Source organism: Colletes latitarsis, chromosome 2 (assembly GCF_051014445.1).
Source record: "Colletes latitarsis isolate SP2378_abdomen chromosome 2, iyColLati1, whole genome shotgun sequence".
Classification (NCBI taxonomy): Eukaryota; Metazoa; Arthropoda; class Insecta; order Hymenoptera; family Colletidae; genus Colletes; species Colletes latitarsis.
Genome location: NC_135135.1, coordinates 13,470,525 through 13,486,214, shown reverse-complemented (window position 1 = coordinate 13,486,214; position 15,690 = coordinate 13,470,525). Strand labels below are relative to the sequence as shown.

The following is a 15,690-nucleotide window of genomic DNA, read 5'->3' as shown; positions in this document are numbered from 1 at the left end:
CCAACATAAAATTGTAATTATACAACATCCTAAAATTCCCTTCCAAACATGGAGGGAAGCTGTCGAAAACGTCGTCTATTAAGTTTACGATATCCCGCTTACATTTGACAGAATTCGTTTCGAGAATTAAATTTAAAAAGCTATCTTGCTCCACGCAAACTTTTTATTTACTTTGGTCGTACGTGTATATAAGAAACAACGATTAAAATTTTCGAACGAGTCCCTAAATAATTCCATCCAGAGAGAGGAACTTTTAAAGGATATATGTAAGTAATAATTAAAGTTCTCGTGTATCTGGAAATTTTTCGATCGACTCGCTAAATAATTCGATTAGCAGAGAGTGGAATCCAGAACCGCGGGGAACGAACCGAACTCGCGGGACTGGATTAGCCCAGAATTGAGTGCCCCGTGCAATTTCACAGAGGAGAGAGCCGCTTATCGGGGTTCCAAAGTTTCTAAATTTACCACGAGACATTTCTTTTGCCGAGAAACAGCAGAAGGTTATTTGTAAATATGACAGAATCGAGGTAGAAACAGCCGAGGCGTAATAACGCGAGCCGCGATATCAGATGCACGCTTATTCCGCGATTTCGTTCGCCGTACAAATTGCGCAATTACTTTTATTATTGCCGGCGATGTATCGCGGAAGACTTTTCCTTCGTCCGGGTTAAAGTTTCCTCGTTTCTCGGAGTTCACGCGTACCGAACTTTTTGAATTCTTCCCCGTGCCTCGGAGCTTCTAAAACAAAACCGAAAGCTCGACTCCTTCTCTTCCTGCGCGATTCTTCTCGGTAAATTTTAATTGCTTCGTACAAATTTTAATTAAAACTCTTTAAAAACGAACATCCGGCAATTTACTCCTCCCGATATTGTGTCGAAGATCCTTGCAACTTCCGCGGAGGGAAGGACGAAATCTATGCGTGTCTGTCTTGTTCAGATTTATTCAAGAGGATGATCCAGTCTGAAAATCGCGAATTCGCGGATTCTCAACATTTTTAATGTTTAATACGAATCCAGGTAAATAGATGTAGAAATGATTGTGTCGAGGAATATGACTACGTTTGAAATTTCGAGCCATTCTATTTTGTTTTAATAATCAACCCCTTGTAAGTTTTAGACTGTTTTACAGACTTTAAATTAATGTCACTCGATCGTTTTCTCCGAGGAAAATCACTAGCAGATTAAAAGATTAAAATAAATAATTTAACTGTTGATTTCCTAGTAAAATGACTGTACTTTATAACGTAAGTTTTACGAAGCTACTCTAAATCTCTACTGGTTTCTGGGACTCCATGAGAATTCAAAAGCACAGATAATTTAGTTATATTTTGAAACCTGGCTGCTTTGAACCATTTAATCTTAGGAGCACAGAGAATGTGAACATAAGTGCAAAGGGTTTTCGTCTCTGCAGAGTTTGACTTTTACCCTCGAGTGTCACGATGGGAAAATTACTGACCTGAAAGTGGAATGGTATTAATATTGTGGGAATAGTTCAAGCAGAAATTCGTCTTACCTCAGGGTTATCTATGCAAAAACAATTATGAATAATTCTGCATGCGTTTTTGGCAGGAAGAGAGAAATGTAGGCGACGTATATAGTTAAACGTTCGACTGATGTAAAGTCAGGGCACAAGAACTGTCCTCTAGAGGCGTGTCGACGATGTAAGTGGAGGAATGTTGAAGCAAGTGCCACGCTGGCAGAGTATCAGCCAGCTTTAAATCCTCGTGTCGCCGAACCTGTTCATTTGGTATATGAAAATTTAAGGGAGAATCAAATTTCTGGAGCGTCGTTGCACAGGATTTAATAACACAGTAACGAGAATTACGATACGGTTATTTAGAAGACCGTAAGATTTTATTTAGCCTATCTCCTATAATTTTGCTTGACTTGGAAACTATTTCTTGTTATACGTCTCTAGAAAAATCGTTCATTAAGAAATTCAAACGAGAGTCGAAAAAAATATACTTCTTGGAAAACACGAATTTCTCGACAATCGTTCGTTCGTAGTTTCATAAATATAAAACTAGAATTTAATTTAAAGTACTTAAAATTACAGACAGAAATATTATTTATCAGCAATTTTGCACTGAATTTGGTTGATTTACGAATATATGAAAAAAGAAAGGAAGAAGGTTCAAACGAGAGTCGAAGCTTCTTTTCTAAAAAAATATACTTCTTGGAAAACACGAATTTCTCGACAATCGTTCGTTCGTAGTTTCATAAATATAAAACCAGAGTTTAATTTAAAGTACTTAAAATTAGTCAGAAATATTATTTATTGGCAATTTTGCACTGAATTTGGTTGATTTACGAATATATGAAAATTGTGTGATCGATGTTTGTGAATAAGGTGTTAGATTAAAAAAGGAAGTGAGTTTGCGCGTGGAACCGGAGCTAAAATTCTAGGTAAACGTTCGTGATAGATGGAATTATTAGGATGGCCAGGGACGATGGCTCGGGAATATTTATTCGACTCCTGATGGGCGCATAAATTTCTTCCTTTGGCGAAATGCAAATTGCACCGAGACCTGGCCGCGACGTACGTGTCATAACTTTGAGCAGAAAACGTTGTTCTCTGTATTTCGAGGCCCGTTTACAAGCCACGGAGCATTGCTTCGATTTTACCATTATCCCCCACCTAGAGTCTTCGCTTCATGAAAAATGGTGTTTTTAGACCGCTTGTCCTGCGTCGGGTCGTGACAAATTGCCACGTCCATTTCTGGCAATAATGTTATCTCCCCCTGCGTTCGCGTGCAACTTCGAAGAAACTTGTCTTTTCTGCGAGAATTCCTATATTCGAGGCTCTCACCCGTTAGAGTTTCTTATTGATGAGAATGTCTGAGTACTTCGAGTTTTAATCACGCAATTCTGAAATTTTCCCACATTTTGTGACCACTTTAGATAGCTACAAATCAGAAATAAGTAAACTTTCAAATTTCTTTGATAGAAAAATATTATTGAAAATATATTTTGGTTTTGGTGGTCAAAGTAGAATAGAACACAAATATTTCACCAAGGAAAAGAATTATAATAATAAATATATTTCCCTTTTGTTCTGCAAATGTAATTAATATTACTGTGTGGAGAGACTATATTTCGTAAACTTTCGAAACGACGTGTATATTTTCTTATTTAGTGTGCTCTGTGCCCTAAAACCTAATTTTGTAATTATTTTCAACGTCCACTGGAATTAACTACATACGATTAGTACACGTCAGTGTTTAAATCGTAATTATAATATTTATTTCAACGAATTATGCAAATATTCTAAAGTAAATTATTTGATATAATGTTGAGTAAATGTTTGAAATAAGCATTGCTGTGGAAAATTACATGTGTCGAGTAGCATTACAATATTACCGCCATTTGGATTTGACGAATGGATGGAAAAATAAACTGCAAAGCACTCGGCGTGATAGATTGCTCTTATCAGTGACGATCTGATAATCTGAAGTAATAATAGAGCACAGAGTATGCCAAGCTAGTATACCAAGCGAAAGGCCATTTGTATGATTTTTCATTTTGACGAGTCGAATCCATATTTAGAATGCTGTTTTCTATTTCCTATTTTCGAAACATATAATATATTAAACGAATAAAGTACCATATAGACTTCGTAAACGATTAAAGAGATTGAAAAACAGGATTAGCAAACATTAATTTAAAGCAGCGTGCCATTAACGAAGTAACGAGACTACATCTCTGATGGACTCCACAGAAAATATTAAAAGGAACCGAATGTTTTCAATTAATAAAACCAATTACGAATATTTTTGTTCGTTGAAAAACGTTACAGTAACCCTGCAATGTTCATTACGAATAATTTTCATCGCGCGATATATTTTTCCAATCGTGAAACGCGAAAATGTACATTTTATGGAAAGTTTTGTGCAAATATTTATAAAAGGGCACGCCATTAATTTCAGTATGGAATATTTAAACATTTACGTACTCCACTCTAATAAATAATAATACATTAAATTGTATCATTTAATTTATATGTATCATGATCCATGCTTTTCTAAAACGAAATTTTCTTTCATCATTTACGTTCATTTTGTTTGAAATTTTTGAAACGTTTTCGAAAAGGAGCAGTATTTTCACAGCATTGTTCTATAGAATTCTTGATATTTTATTTCCCACAACGCGCATAAAAGTTACTTTTCGCGTAAAAAAAAAAAAAGCAAAACCTACGACGTCAACTTTGTGTACTTCGAGCCACGCATTTTTGAAATTCCACGATGTTACGGTCAGGTTCGAAAGCCCTGAAACTGTTACAAAATGTTCGCGCCACAAAGTTGCGTTTGCTTTAAGCCCGCGAAACGACGGTAATGGAAAAACTCGGTTGTAAAAAAATAAAACTTCACAGGTCCTACAACAACGCCGTCGTGGTTCGAGTGGAATATCCACGTTCTATGAGTTTTAAGTGCCCCTCATAAAAGTATTAATAAAACCTGTTACGGCCATGAATACCAACAAGATTGCGCCAACGAGATTAACAAAGGCTTACGATAAAAATGTATCGTGCATTAGATTGGCTGTTATTTCGCTCTAACATTAAACGTACGAGCCGAATTATTAATCGAAGCAAGTAGTAAGAGACGATATTGGTCCGACAGTCGCCGAATAACGCAGTGCACCATTTTAACAGTTATTCCAATTTTGTTTATAGGTTGTCTCGCTTAAATCGAACGTCCAAATCATTTTTACTGCTATCTAAAGTGTGAAAAAAAATATTAAGTACTGGTAGGAAGTAGCAAGAGGCGATATTGGTCCGACAGTCGCCGAATAACGCAGTGCACCATTTTAACAGTTATTCCAATTTTGTTTATAGGTTGTCTCGCTTAAATCGAACGTCCAAATCATTTTTACTGCTATCTAAAGTGTGAAAAAAAATATTAAGTACCGATAGCAAGTAGTAAGAGACGATATTGGTCCGACAGTCGTTGAATAACGCAGTGCACCATTTTAACAGTTATTCCAATTTTGTTTATAGGTTGTATCGCTTAAGTTGAACGCCCAAATCATTTCTATTGCTAACGAAAGTATGGAAAAAAATTATTAAGAGCAATTTAAAATATTTAAAGGTATATAGATGGCCTTAATAGGAAGTTTAATTTATAGGAATAAATTTGTGTCTTACTCCCTATCTCCCCTAGTTAACTAACATATATTTACACTCGCGCTATAGTTTGTTTGCCCATCAATGCTAATTTAGTGAATAGCTTTCAAGTGGCCGTCGTCCATGAGAGGACGCTAAAATCATCTTTCCAAGGCAGTCGGTGAGTGATCATGTTGGAACCTTATCGATTCGAGCTTGCAATGCGCTGCAACCTTACCGACCTGTGATATACGAGCTTTCAGGATACTGTAGAAAGCTTTCCAAAAACTTGTGCATCGATATTGTTTCTCGCGAATGACGATCAAATAGAATTCTGGTATTTTGGAAACATAAACACGTATTAATAATCTCGAGCTTTTTATTTCTCTATTATATCCTCATGAACGAAACAAGAAGCGTCTATAGTAATTTCTGGATCGATAACGAATAGGTAGAATTCTTTTTCTGAAGAAAAGAAATTTCTTTTTTAGATATTCTTTCTCCGACGAGACCTCGTCTGTGCCAATAGATTAATTATTTATCGGTGTATTCTTAAAACTGTTCAAGACTTTTTGATATTTTTTTTTATATTTCTGTGAAAATATCGGAAGATTTGAACTGCAATAAATGGAGCTGTTTTATTTTGAACATCTCCATCGGTTAAATAGAAGTTTCAATAATATATAAATATATTGACTAGTAATAGTACATTCTTTTCTCAGATTTTAAGGATTATCAAAACTAATAGTATTTCATTAATATAAATTTATTATTTGGATGATGTCTGTAAATAAAATTTGATTTGTTATTGGCAGAGAGCATCCCTTTCTTTTTTTACGATTTTGTATATTACCAAACTTGCATTTGAAACGTAAAAATTTATTTTAGATAACAAAACATTATCGATACCTCAGATTTGATGTGGAATACCTTATCACCTAATCGAAATTGCTGTTTCACGACCTGAAGTACCGACATTCTAAGAAACCAGCAGTTTTGCAGCGCACTCTACGTTTAAGCTCTGCGACTCTGAAGGCCACATTCAAACGAATTAATCAAATCGATAATGTCGGCAAATCTAAAAAACTTACCCTATACATATATGCTTTATGGTCCTAGCTATTCCTTCAGCCTCGAAAAGTGTTCCAATAACTAATGAATAATACTAAAACATTTTAATAAATATTCCTCTGCAAGCTTATCCACATTTTATGGAAAGATCTGTGCAAGATTTTCAATATTGATTCAGTTAATATGTAAGAACATTAGTTTGATAAACATTGCATAGAAAGAGCTCATAGAGCACCATTAGAATGGCAAAAAGGGAAAAAGAGTTAACCATTAGTCTTATAAAAATGTTTCGATCACATGTTTACATTATGAAGTAATTATTCGAGTAATCAATATTGAATCCTAAGTTACAAATACTCGTGGATCGTTAATTTAATTACGATTATCCGTATTTTCGAATGTACATAAATAGCAGAACGAGCGGTATACAATTTATTACAGACACTGTTCGTATTTGCACTCTGCTTCTCGAGCCTCTGGATATTGCACATTTAATCATGAATCTACTTTTTCATTCCGAAGCTCGGAGATATTTTCCTTTCTTCCGCACGTTTCGCGAATTTTTTTTACAGCAGTGCTTAAACGATGCATAAAGTAGAAGCACGAACGTGTTCTCGTCTGATTTATTTCACGGAGGATAGAAAGGGCTCCGCTCGTCCGGGGAACGACGGGGCGAGGTTTGAACGAACCTGAAAATTTAAATTCATCGCAATTATCGCGAAATCATTGTCGTTGCTAATTGAAACAGGACCCCGGCGACAATTTATTAAGTGGTTCAATTCGATACCCCGTTGAATCAACGTCCACAGAACGTAACGTTCTTCGCAACAGAAAAAAAACGCAATTAAACGCGTCCAGTATTTGAAATTGCACGATCGAAGCAAATATTTTCACAGGATTTTTCAAACAAGCCGTGTAAAACTGTGTGTGAAATAATACTAAATCAATCGCTTCTCTGTCGCGATAAGAACGAACGAAGGAACAGAGAATTCTTTACGATTCCTCCACTTCCGTTAAGAAAGTCACTCGATTTTTTAACGCTCTGTAGAGTGATTCAGCTGATCGGGCAACGCATCGATCGTCTCCTAGAAAGTGCAAATTAGAACCTTGATAATCGTGTCAAGGGTCAACTAGATTCCCCCTTCCCTAAAAAAAAAAAATTGCAAAGAAACTGGCGATCGCGACGTCTTCGTTTCCGTTTCGCCGCGTCCGGTGGCAAACGTGAATCGTTAAGGCTCTACGAAAGTTCGTCGTTAACGAAGCTCCTCTGACGCTGGACCGTCGATTTCAAGCGCGTTCGACGAAAGTTTACTTCCCTCCCCCCGGAACGTCGTGATTCGCTTGATAAACACGGTCGCGGGAAATAATAGGCGAACGGGGAGGGGAGAAAGCAAAGGAGAGAAAAAGTTATCCCCGGAGTTTCTGTAATTTCGCGAGTCCCACGGCGTCGAAGACATTTTTCACGCGGGACGGTATTTTACATATAAAGCATCGCGCAAAAGATGTCCGCGTTCTGTCTTCGAGGTATGTATTGCCAGCGTTGGAACTTTCTTCCCGGTCGTTCTGAATCTTAGAGGATGAGAAAGCACCCAGGGACGAATGGTAAATGGGAGTTGTTCCCGCGGATAGTGATTTCGCCCGGGCGAGCAAAAGAAATTTGAAATGTCTGCTTTTAACTCGGATCCCGGAATATTTCGCGCGCTTATCGCCGGAACTGCGTCGACACTCTCGCGCGTGGAGCGGCGCAGAAGCCAGAAAATAACGCGAGTATGCGGTTTTCGGCGAAAGAACTGAGAAAATGTTGCGTCGCATTTGTATATTTTATTTTATTTGAGGTCGCATTAATAGCTTCCATTTTTCAAAATTCTTCGGGCGTAGCTATGAAACTTTTTCTGACAAATGTTCAATGCTTTCGAAAGTACATTTCTTGAACTAATTCTTGTAAAAATTTCGTAAAAGAATATTATTTATTATAGACGTAATAGGAACAAGGGGAGAGACCTCGAAAAGTTTGTTAGAAACGGACGTGTAATTTTTCTTTGCAAGTTGTCAAACAAGAAATTGTGAAACTTTTTTAAATTATAATAGTAGCTTCAGTTGCATTTACGGATTTTTAAAAATAATTTTTCTTTTTTTAATAATTCCTTACCGAAAATATAATTTCAGGCCAGAAATGTTTGTCCGAATTTTCATGCGAAACTTTAAAACGTCATAACTTTTGAACGGATTGGACGATTTTAGTGTTTAAAAAAGCAAACGACGCGTATTTTAGTGTAGAATATGTAGAAATTCTAAAAATATTCGAAAAGTTGTTCCTTGACCCTGTAAAATAAGAAAAAACCCCATAAAAATGGTCCAATTTTCAAACAGCCATAACTCCTACAATTGTGAATATATTTCTATGAAACTTTTTTCTGAAGTAGAGCTCATAGGTACCTACAAAAAAGTATTAGACAACTTTTCTGTAGGGCGTCAAACAAAATCACTACAAATCAAAAACGATCTTTTAAGAAAAATCAACAGGGGTACGTACGGTGCTGAAATTTTCGGCGAAAAAAAAAATTTCAAATCGTTCTAAAAAAATTATTTTCGGTTGTGGGGATCAATTACAATCATTCTTGGTGAATACACATACCCCCGAAATCCTACGTACTTTCGAGAAAAAAATTCATTACTGAAAATATACTGTCTAACCATAACTGTCTGTTACCCTGAACATTGAAAAGATTCAAATTATTCTGAAAAAATTATTTTCAGTTGCAGAGGTCAATTACAGTCATTTTTGGTGAATACACATACCTCCGAAATCCTGCGCATTTTCGAGAAAAAAAATCCAGTATGGGCGGAACTTTAAGTGTTAATAACTTTTTAACAAAGCCTCCATCGACAAATTAATATTCTGGATTTTCGTCTTATTTTGGCCTCTAGAATCTCCGATTAAAATTTTTCCCAGGGGTGCCCGAACACGCTGTATATACTTTCAAAAAATGAAATAGAAAAAAATTCCCCCTTAAATGTCCCCTTAAACACCTGATAAGCTTCGTTATGTTTTCGATTGAAAAATAGTCTACGCAACAATTACACCAATTTTAAATACTTTATAAAATTTTTATATTTATTACAATCTATAAGTTTATTTTAGGTTCGTTCAGATAATCTTGGAGGATCCGCATATATTAAACAAATTGTCTTACGCAGGTGGTCGGTGCTTGTTCCCGGAGGAACATAATTTTTCATAATTCCTCGTTCTCGCCACTCTTTGAGGTTTGCCGGACGCGGAGCACTCGGATTATTCGCTATACCGGCGACATCGAAAAAGCCACAGAGACGGAAATATTGCTTCATTTTTTACGACGACACTTCTGTCGAGTCGCCGATGAAAAATGCAGCGCGCGGTTTTACGAACAGCAATAAACAAAAAGGGGACGCGAGAAACGTTGGAACAAGACTGCGAAGCTTTAATCAACTCCCTTCTTTCGATGTCCAGGGATTATTAGTACAAATTGGTCGCAGGGAGCATTGTTCGTTTGTTGCAAATTTCCACATCGACGGGGTTTTTTCAATTTCACAAACAAAGGTACGTTCTCGAGCCGGAGAGTCGACTTCTAACGATGAGTAATTTCGCCGAGAACTTCTGTTCGAATGAAAATTTTACCTAAGCACTGTTTTCTCCGCGTATAATAATCGTCTGCAAAGTGGCCAGCGCCGTCCTTTATAAAATTTTGAATATTCCCGGAGTGGATGAAACTCCCGGGGATATATCCGTTCCATTTTCGCGGAAGCTTCATTTTCGGGAATGAAATTATCTCTCAAACTTTCGCACCTCGGTGAACTTTCTAGACAAATGTCCTATAGAAACGCTTGGACGTTCGTAGTTCGACGAGGTATTATTTTTTGTGAAATATTTGACTTCGAATAGACAACGAAAGTCGTGAAATCTTTTTTTTCTTGTATTAAATAACGACTTCGATGGATCGATATTTATTGAGATTGACTGCAACGTTTATGGGAAACGTGATTTTGGAGAACCGAGAAGCAATTGTCAGGAAATCTAAAGTTCTACGTATTGTGAATTGAATATTTCGTTATACAGGATGTTCAGCTACTCTTGGGGAACATTTTAATACAGGATTCTAGAGGCCAAAATAAGACGAAAATCAAGAATACCAATTTGTTGATGGAGGCTTCGTTCCTTTTTCATTTTTAGTAATTTTGTTTGACGACCTACAGAAAAGTTGTCTAATACTTTTTTGTAGGTACCTATGAGCTCTACTTCAGAAAAAAATTTCATTGAAATATATTCACAATTGTAGGAGTTATGGCTGTTTGAAAATTGGACCATTTTTATGGGGTTTTTCTCATTTTGCGGGGTCAAGGACCAAGTTTTCGAATATTTTTGCGATTTCTACATATTCTCCGCCAAAATACGCGTAGTTTGCTTTTTTAAACATTAAAATCGTCCAATCCGTTCAGAAGTTATGATGTTTTAAAGATACGCATGAAATTTCAGTGAAACATATCAACGCTATGGTCAGACATGAAATTTTCGGTAAGGAATTTTTTTCTCGAAACTGAGTAGGATTTCGGGGGTATGTCTATTCACCAAAAATGATTGTAATTGACCCCCGCAACGGAAAATAATTTTTCCAAAACGATTTGAAATTTTTTTTTTTTCGTCGAAAAATTTCACACCTCGAATTTTTTTCTAGAAATTGGGTAAGATCTCGGGGGTATGTGTATTCACCAAAAATGATTGTAATTGATCCCTGCAACCGAAAATAATTTTTTCAGAATGAATCGAACTTTTGTAATTTAATTTTTAAATCACTTTCTAACGAAGCCTCAGATAAGAAATTGATATTCTTAATTATCGACTTATTTTGGCCTCTAGAATCTCCCATTAAAATTTTTCCCATGGGTGGCCGAACAGCCTGTATAGTGCGATATAAAGATTTTAGTCTGCTTTTATGTCATTTCTTCGGAGATTTATTTAAGATTTCGGTACTAGGAAAGTATCTGGATTTTCTTTTATAAAGGTCCTCTCATACTGTTCAATGTTTTTTACGAGCACAGGCACGTATGTAGGTTTAATTTAAATAAAAGTAACATAAAACACTCTCGTGAGGAGTTTTTCGTATCTCCGTAGTTCGCAGACACCCATCAGAGGGATGAAACTTGGGAGGCTACTTTCATCCCACAAACTCGAAACGAGATACGAGACTCGTAACTTTGTCCGAGTTCATCGAAACCGATGAAACACGCTTTACGAACGATCGCCATTCGTTACATTTCCGGTTCTTCCATTTGTTAAATATCACACAGTAATAACAGATAATATGTACGACGGTACATAGATATTTCATAAGCTAAATACTATTAGGTATCGAATATCTGAATAATAATTTCGTAGATATGGAGTTACATGTTTCATTGACTTTAAACAACTTTTTAAATATTCGATTGTTCAGTGTCTGTAGATTGTGTTTAGTTTACGTCTGTAATATAGAGGAATTAATCATAATTATAGTGTGAGAAATTAACGCTAAGAAATATTCATATTCGACGAGTAAAAAATTAATTTTCAAAGCTGATCTCTTGTATCTTGTAATTAAATGTTTTTCTATTTTCGTATGTCCGACTGTTTTTTAAATAGCCTTGCAATTTTCCTTGCACGCTGCACGGATGAATTTAAATTGTTTACACGCGCGTAACAGCGATTCAATTTCTTTTTAACTGCGATTTTAATCCGTTAGCAACTAAAATTAAATTAAAACGGAAGCGTTTGGCCTTTGTTTTGTCTGTTAACTCAGGCAAATGGCTAGAATTAAGAGGAAAATGGACCGAGATAGACACGAACACGGTGTTGAAGCGAGTACTGGGGAACAAAAGGAATTCTAATTGAAGAAAGGAACGTTATATGCAGGCGAAAGCGAACTGAAGACAGTGAAAGAAGCGGAAAGATCGAAGAAAGCGGAGGAAAGAATAGATAAAAGACGTTTGAAAGACGGGAGTTTAATGTGAATTCAACGATGACTATACCGTAAGTGCAAACAAGGCCTAATAAAAGGCATATTCGCTTAACGTATGAAATGATTCTTGTATATGAGGTATCAAATAGAATTAATATCCCCTGAACTATTTCTGTTTATGTTGATACGTAGGCAAACTTCTAGAAAACTCAATATTAATTGTTTAAAACAAGTCTGTATTATTTAGCACTATCAGATACCCCAATATTACTAATAAATGTTATAATAATATTTGAATATAATAGATCATCCATAAATAATTGAATAATATTAATTGTACCATTAACTACTATCATTGAAAATATATTATTTACTCTCGAAATTTCAGTTTCTCGTGGGGTGACAGTACTTTCCACTATGAAACTAAAATTCCCCATTTGAAACGTCGAAGGAAATAAATTTGAATTCATAGGTTACAAAAATAGCAAAACGAATTCTAAGTTGTGTAGTTTACAATTGCCCAATCTCAAAGTTTTCGCCAACACAAAAAATTCATCCCTTGAATAACGCAAAATCTTCAGTGAACGACGCCATGCATCGATCAAAGGGCCTGCGTGGCCAAATCTCGCGAAATTAGCAATTAAGCTCGCTCGGAACTCACAAACCAGCTATCCCATCGTGTCAATCACAATATCAACTCACTCCATCACACGTGGCATTAATTGCGGTACAAGAAACGTATGCGCCTACCTTTGATGAAATCCACCGCCATCTCCAGCCCGTAAGTGTCCTTGTCGCAATCGTCCAGTATGTGAGCGCCGATCTTCACCCCGGGCACGATATTACGACCGTTCAGCCAGTCCAGCGTGTACAGCATGGCCTCCAGCGCCTGTATGCCGCCCTGAGGCATCACTGGCCCGCAAGTACCGTGATCTTCCCTCTCGTGCACCATCATCAATCCTCCCAGCACCAAGTCACCCTCGACGACCACGCTTTGCTTAACCGGCCACGGATCTTCCAGCTTGTGCGTCGCGTTATCTCCGCCCACGCTCGACGCGTTCGCCGCGGGATCGACTCCCACGTAAACAACGGTCGCGTCTGGCGCCGCGAACCGATCGACGTCCATACTCGAAACGATCGACGCGGCGTTGTTCATTCGACTGTGCTCCGTCGGTCTGAACATGACATCGAAGAGGCTAGAAGAAGCCACGGGATTGGTCACCGTGCCGCCAATCGTCATCGACCGATCCTCGAGCCTCTCGATCGACTCGATCTTCGTTACAGGCGTCGACCTTGTGCTCGAGTCTCGTCTGCGCTTCGACGACTCGGACGTCGCGTTTTTTCGAGGTCGCGCGGTGACTTCCGTCGTCCTGTACGGATCAACCTCGTTCGTCGTCGCTTCGTTATCCACGACGTCTTCGAAAACAATTACCGGCTCGTTTGTCGGCGAGCCATTAAGCCCCTCGTTGGCTACCAAGGCTCCTCTTTCCTCGTAATTTTCCGCGGTCGTGCTCCGCGTTTCCGCTAACGAGATCGACGTGGTACGATCGTCGACCCCCGACCTTTCGTCAGCAACGACGCTCGTCGAGTTTTCAGAAATTGAGGAACCACGGACGTTCGATTTTTCTCTGAAATTTGAAGTTTCGCGGCTCGACGACGCGTCCTCGATCTTGTCCACGCGATATCCTTCGAAATTTCCCTTTCCGTCGACGGTGGCTGGCTGACGAACGGAATCCGGGACGCGGCTCGAGGCGAGAGTCGCGGAGGGACCGCTATTGTCATACGGATCATCGTTGTTTGCGGTCGATCTTTGTTTCGCGGAGGCTCCTTCCGGGTCCTCGAGCCGACGTCCCTCGAGGGACGTTGAACTCTCGGATTTTACACGGTTTTCTGTGTCGTTCGAAACACTGGAACCCGTCTTTGACACTCTGTGCTGCGCACCGTTCAGGAAATTGTACGCGGATCTCGTCTCGAGACTCGAGAGCTCCGCGTCGTTAACGGTCGATCCGTTTCGGGGATCGTTATTTCGACTCTCGAGATCACCAGTTCTTTGCTTTAGCTTCGAGGGTGTTCGTTGAACTGTTGTAATTTGCCTCGAGGAGTCCTCTGTCGCGCCGCGAGAGATCCACGGCGACGATCGCGGATCCCCGCGAACCTCCTTCGAGATCGCGTTTCCATTTTCGCGTCTAGATTCCTCGACGAGCTCTGCATCGTCTGTGCTAACGCAACCAGTTTGCGGAGTCGAGCATTGTTTCGACGGAGACTGCTCGTTCCGTCGCGACGTTTTCACGGCGAGTTCCGCGCTATGATCGAAATCGGTTTCGTCGGTCCCGTAAGCGGCTTTGCTGCGGTTTGCCAGAACCTCTGTGTTCTCGCGATCGATCGCGAACCGTTCCCTCGCCAAACCGTGACGCAGAATCGGCAGCACCGTCGAAACGGCCAAAACGGCCAGCCAACAGTTGTTTCGACGCATCACCTTTCTCCCGCAGCGATCATGCCCTGAAACGAGAATAATTAACTATTTATTTACTGTTCAAAGTAATCATTGAGTTACAAAAGATACTAGTTCATAGTGGACACTATGACATTTAGATTCTCACGCGCATAGATCCAGATTGAGGGGGTAGATTCATGTGAAATGAAATATTTGACAATTTTTTTTGTAGCCTGAGGGATTGATGAAACTTTTCGCCACTTCACACATATATTCTTTAACATTTCAAAGTACAAATATTTTTTTTCCGTTACGTTTTATCGACTTTGGATGAAATGATAATGTTATTTCTTATATCGATGGCGTTGATCGGCATGCAATGTAACATTTTTTTCCTTTGATCTGGAATAAAAAATCGAATGATATTTTGGTCATAATATTTTGGTACTACGCATCGTATGAACTAACATTCCTCATAATAATAATTATTTAAACTATGGTTATTGCGTAATTAAATTAGAAATTTATTGCGAGCATTATTTTTTTGTGGTCAGAGCCATCTTCGACAATTTTGCATTTTTTTAAGGAGGATTTTAGTTCGTACAACGCATCGTACTATTATGAAAAACCTCAAAAACAACCCCCTCTAAAAGCAGGAATCACAGATCCAGACCTGTCATACATACTAAGTTTTAGAAGACAGATTTATATAGATCCGGACGATGCTAAAAATATACCTAGCTCCTTTAAAATCACAATAGATAACAAATCATACAGAATATTTGCTACTACAGAAAAACAGACATGTTTGAATTTTTTAAAATCCATACGTGCAACTGAAGCTAGTGTCTTATAGTTTAAGAAAATTCCACGATTTCTTGTTTGACAACTTGCAGTGAAAAATTACACATCCGTGTATTTCTAAACAAATTTTTGGAGGTCTCTCACGTTGGTTCCTATTATAGCTATAATAATCAATATTTTTATACGAAATTTTTAAAGGAAGTAGGTCAAGAAATGTACTGTCTAAAACATTTAACATTTATCAGAGAAATTTTCATTACGCTCAAAAAATTCTTGAAAATTGAAGCTGTTAATGCGACCTCAAATAAAATA

General features: G+C 38.0%; 1 protein-coding gene across 2 annotated transcripts in view; it reads right to left on the bottom strand.

Annotated features, from left to right (window-relative positions):
• The window catches only part of Glurb (metabotropic glutamate receptor B), a 357,471-nt gene that overhangs the window by 182,442 nt on the left and 159,339 nt on the right, over positions 1-15,690 (bottom strand). For both annotated transcript variants that reach the window (XM_076783796.1, XM_076783795.1), the window contains exon 3: positions 12,891-14,639. In XM_076783796.1, the coding sequence (XP_076639911.1) occupies positions 12,891-14,613 (1,723 nt within the window). In that variant the 5' untranslated portion in view covers positions 14,614-14,639. The remainder of the gene's footprint in view (positions 1-12,890; positions 14,640-15,690) is intronic.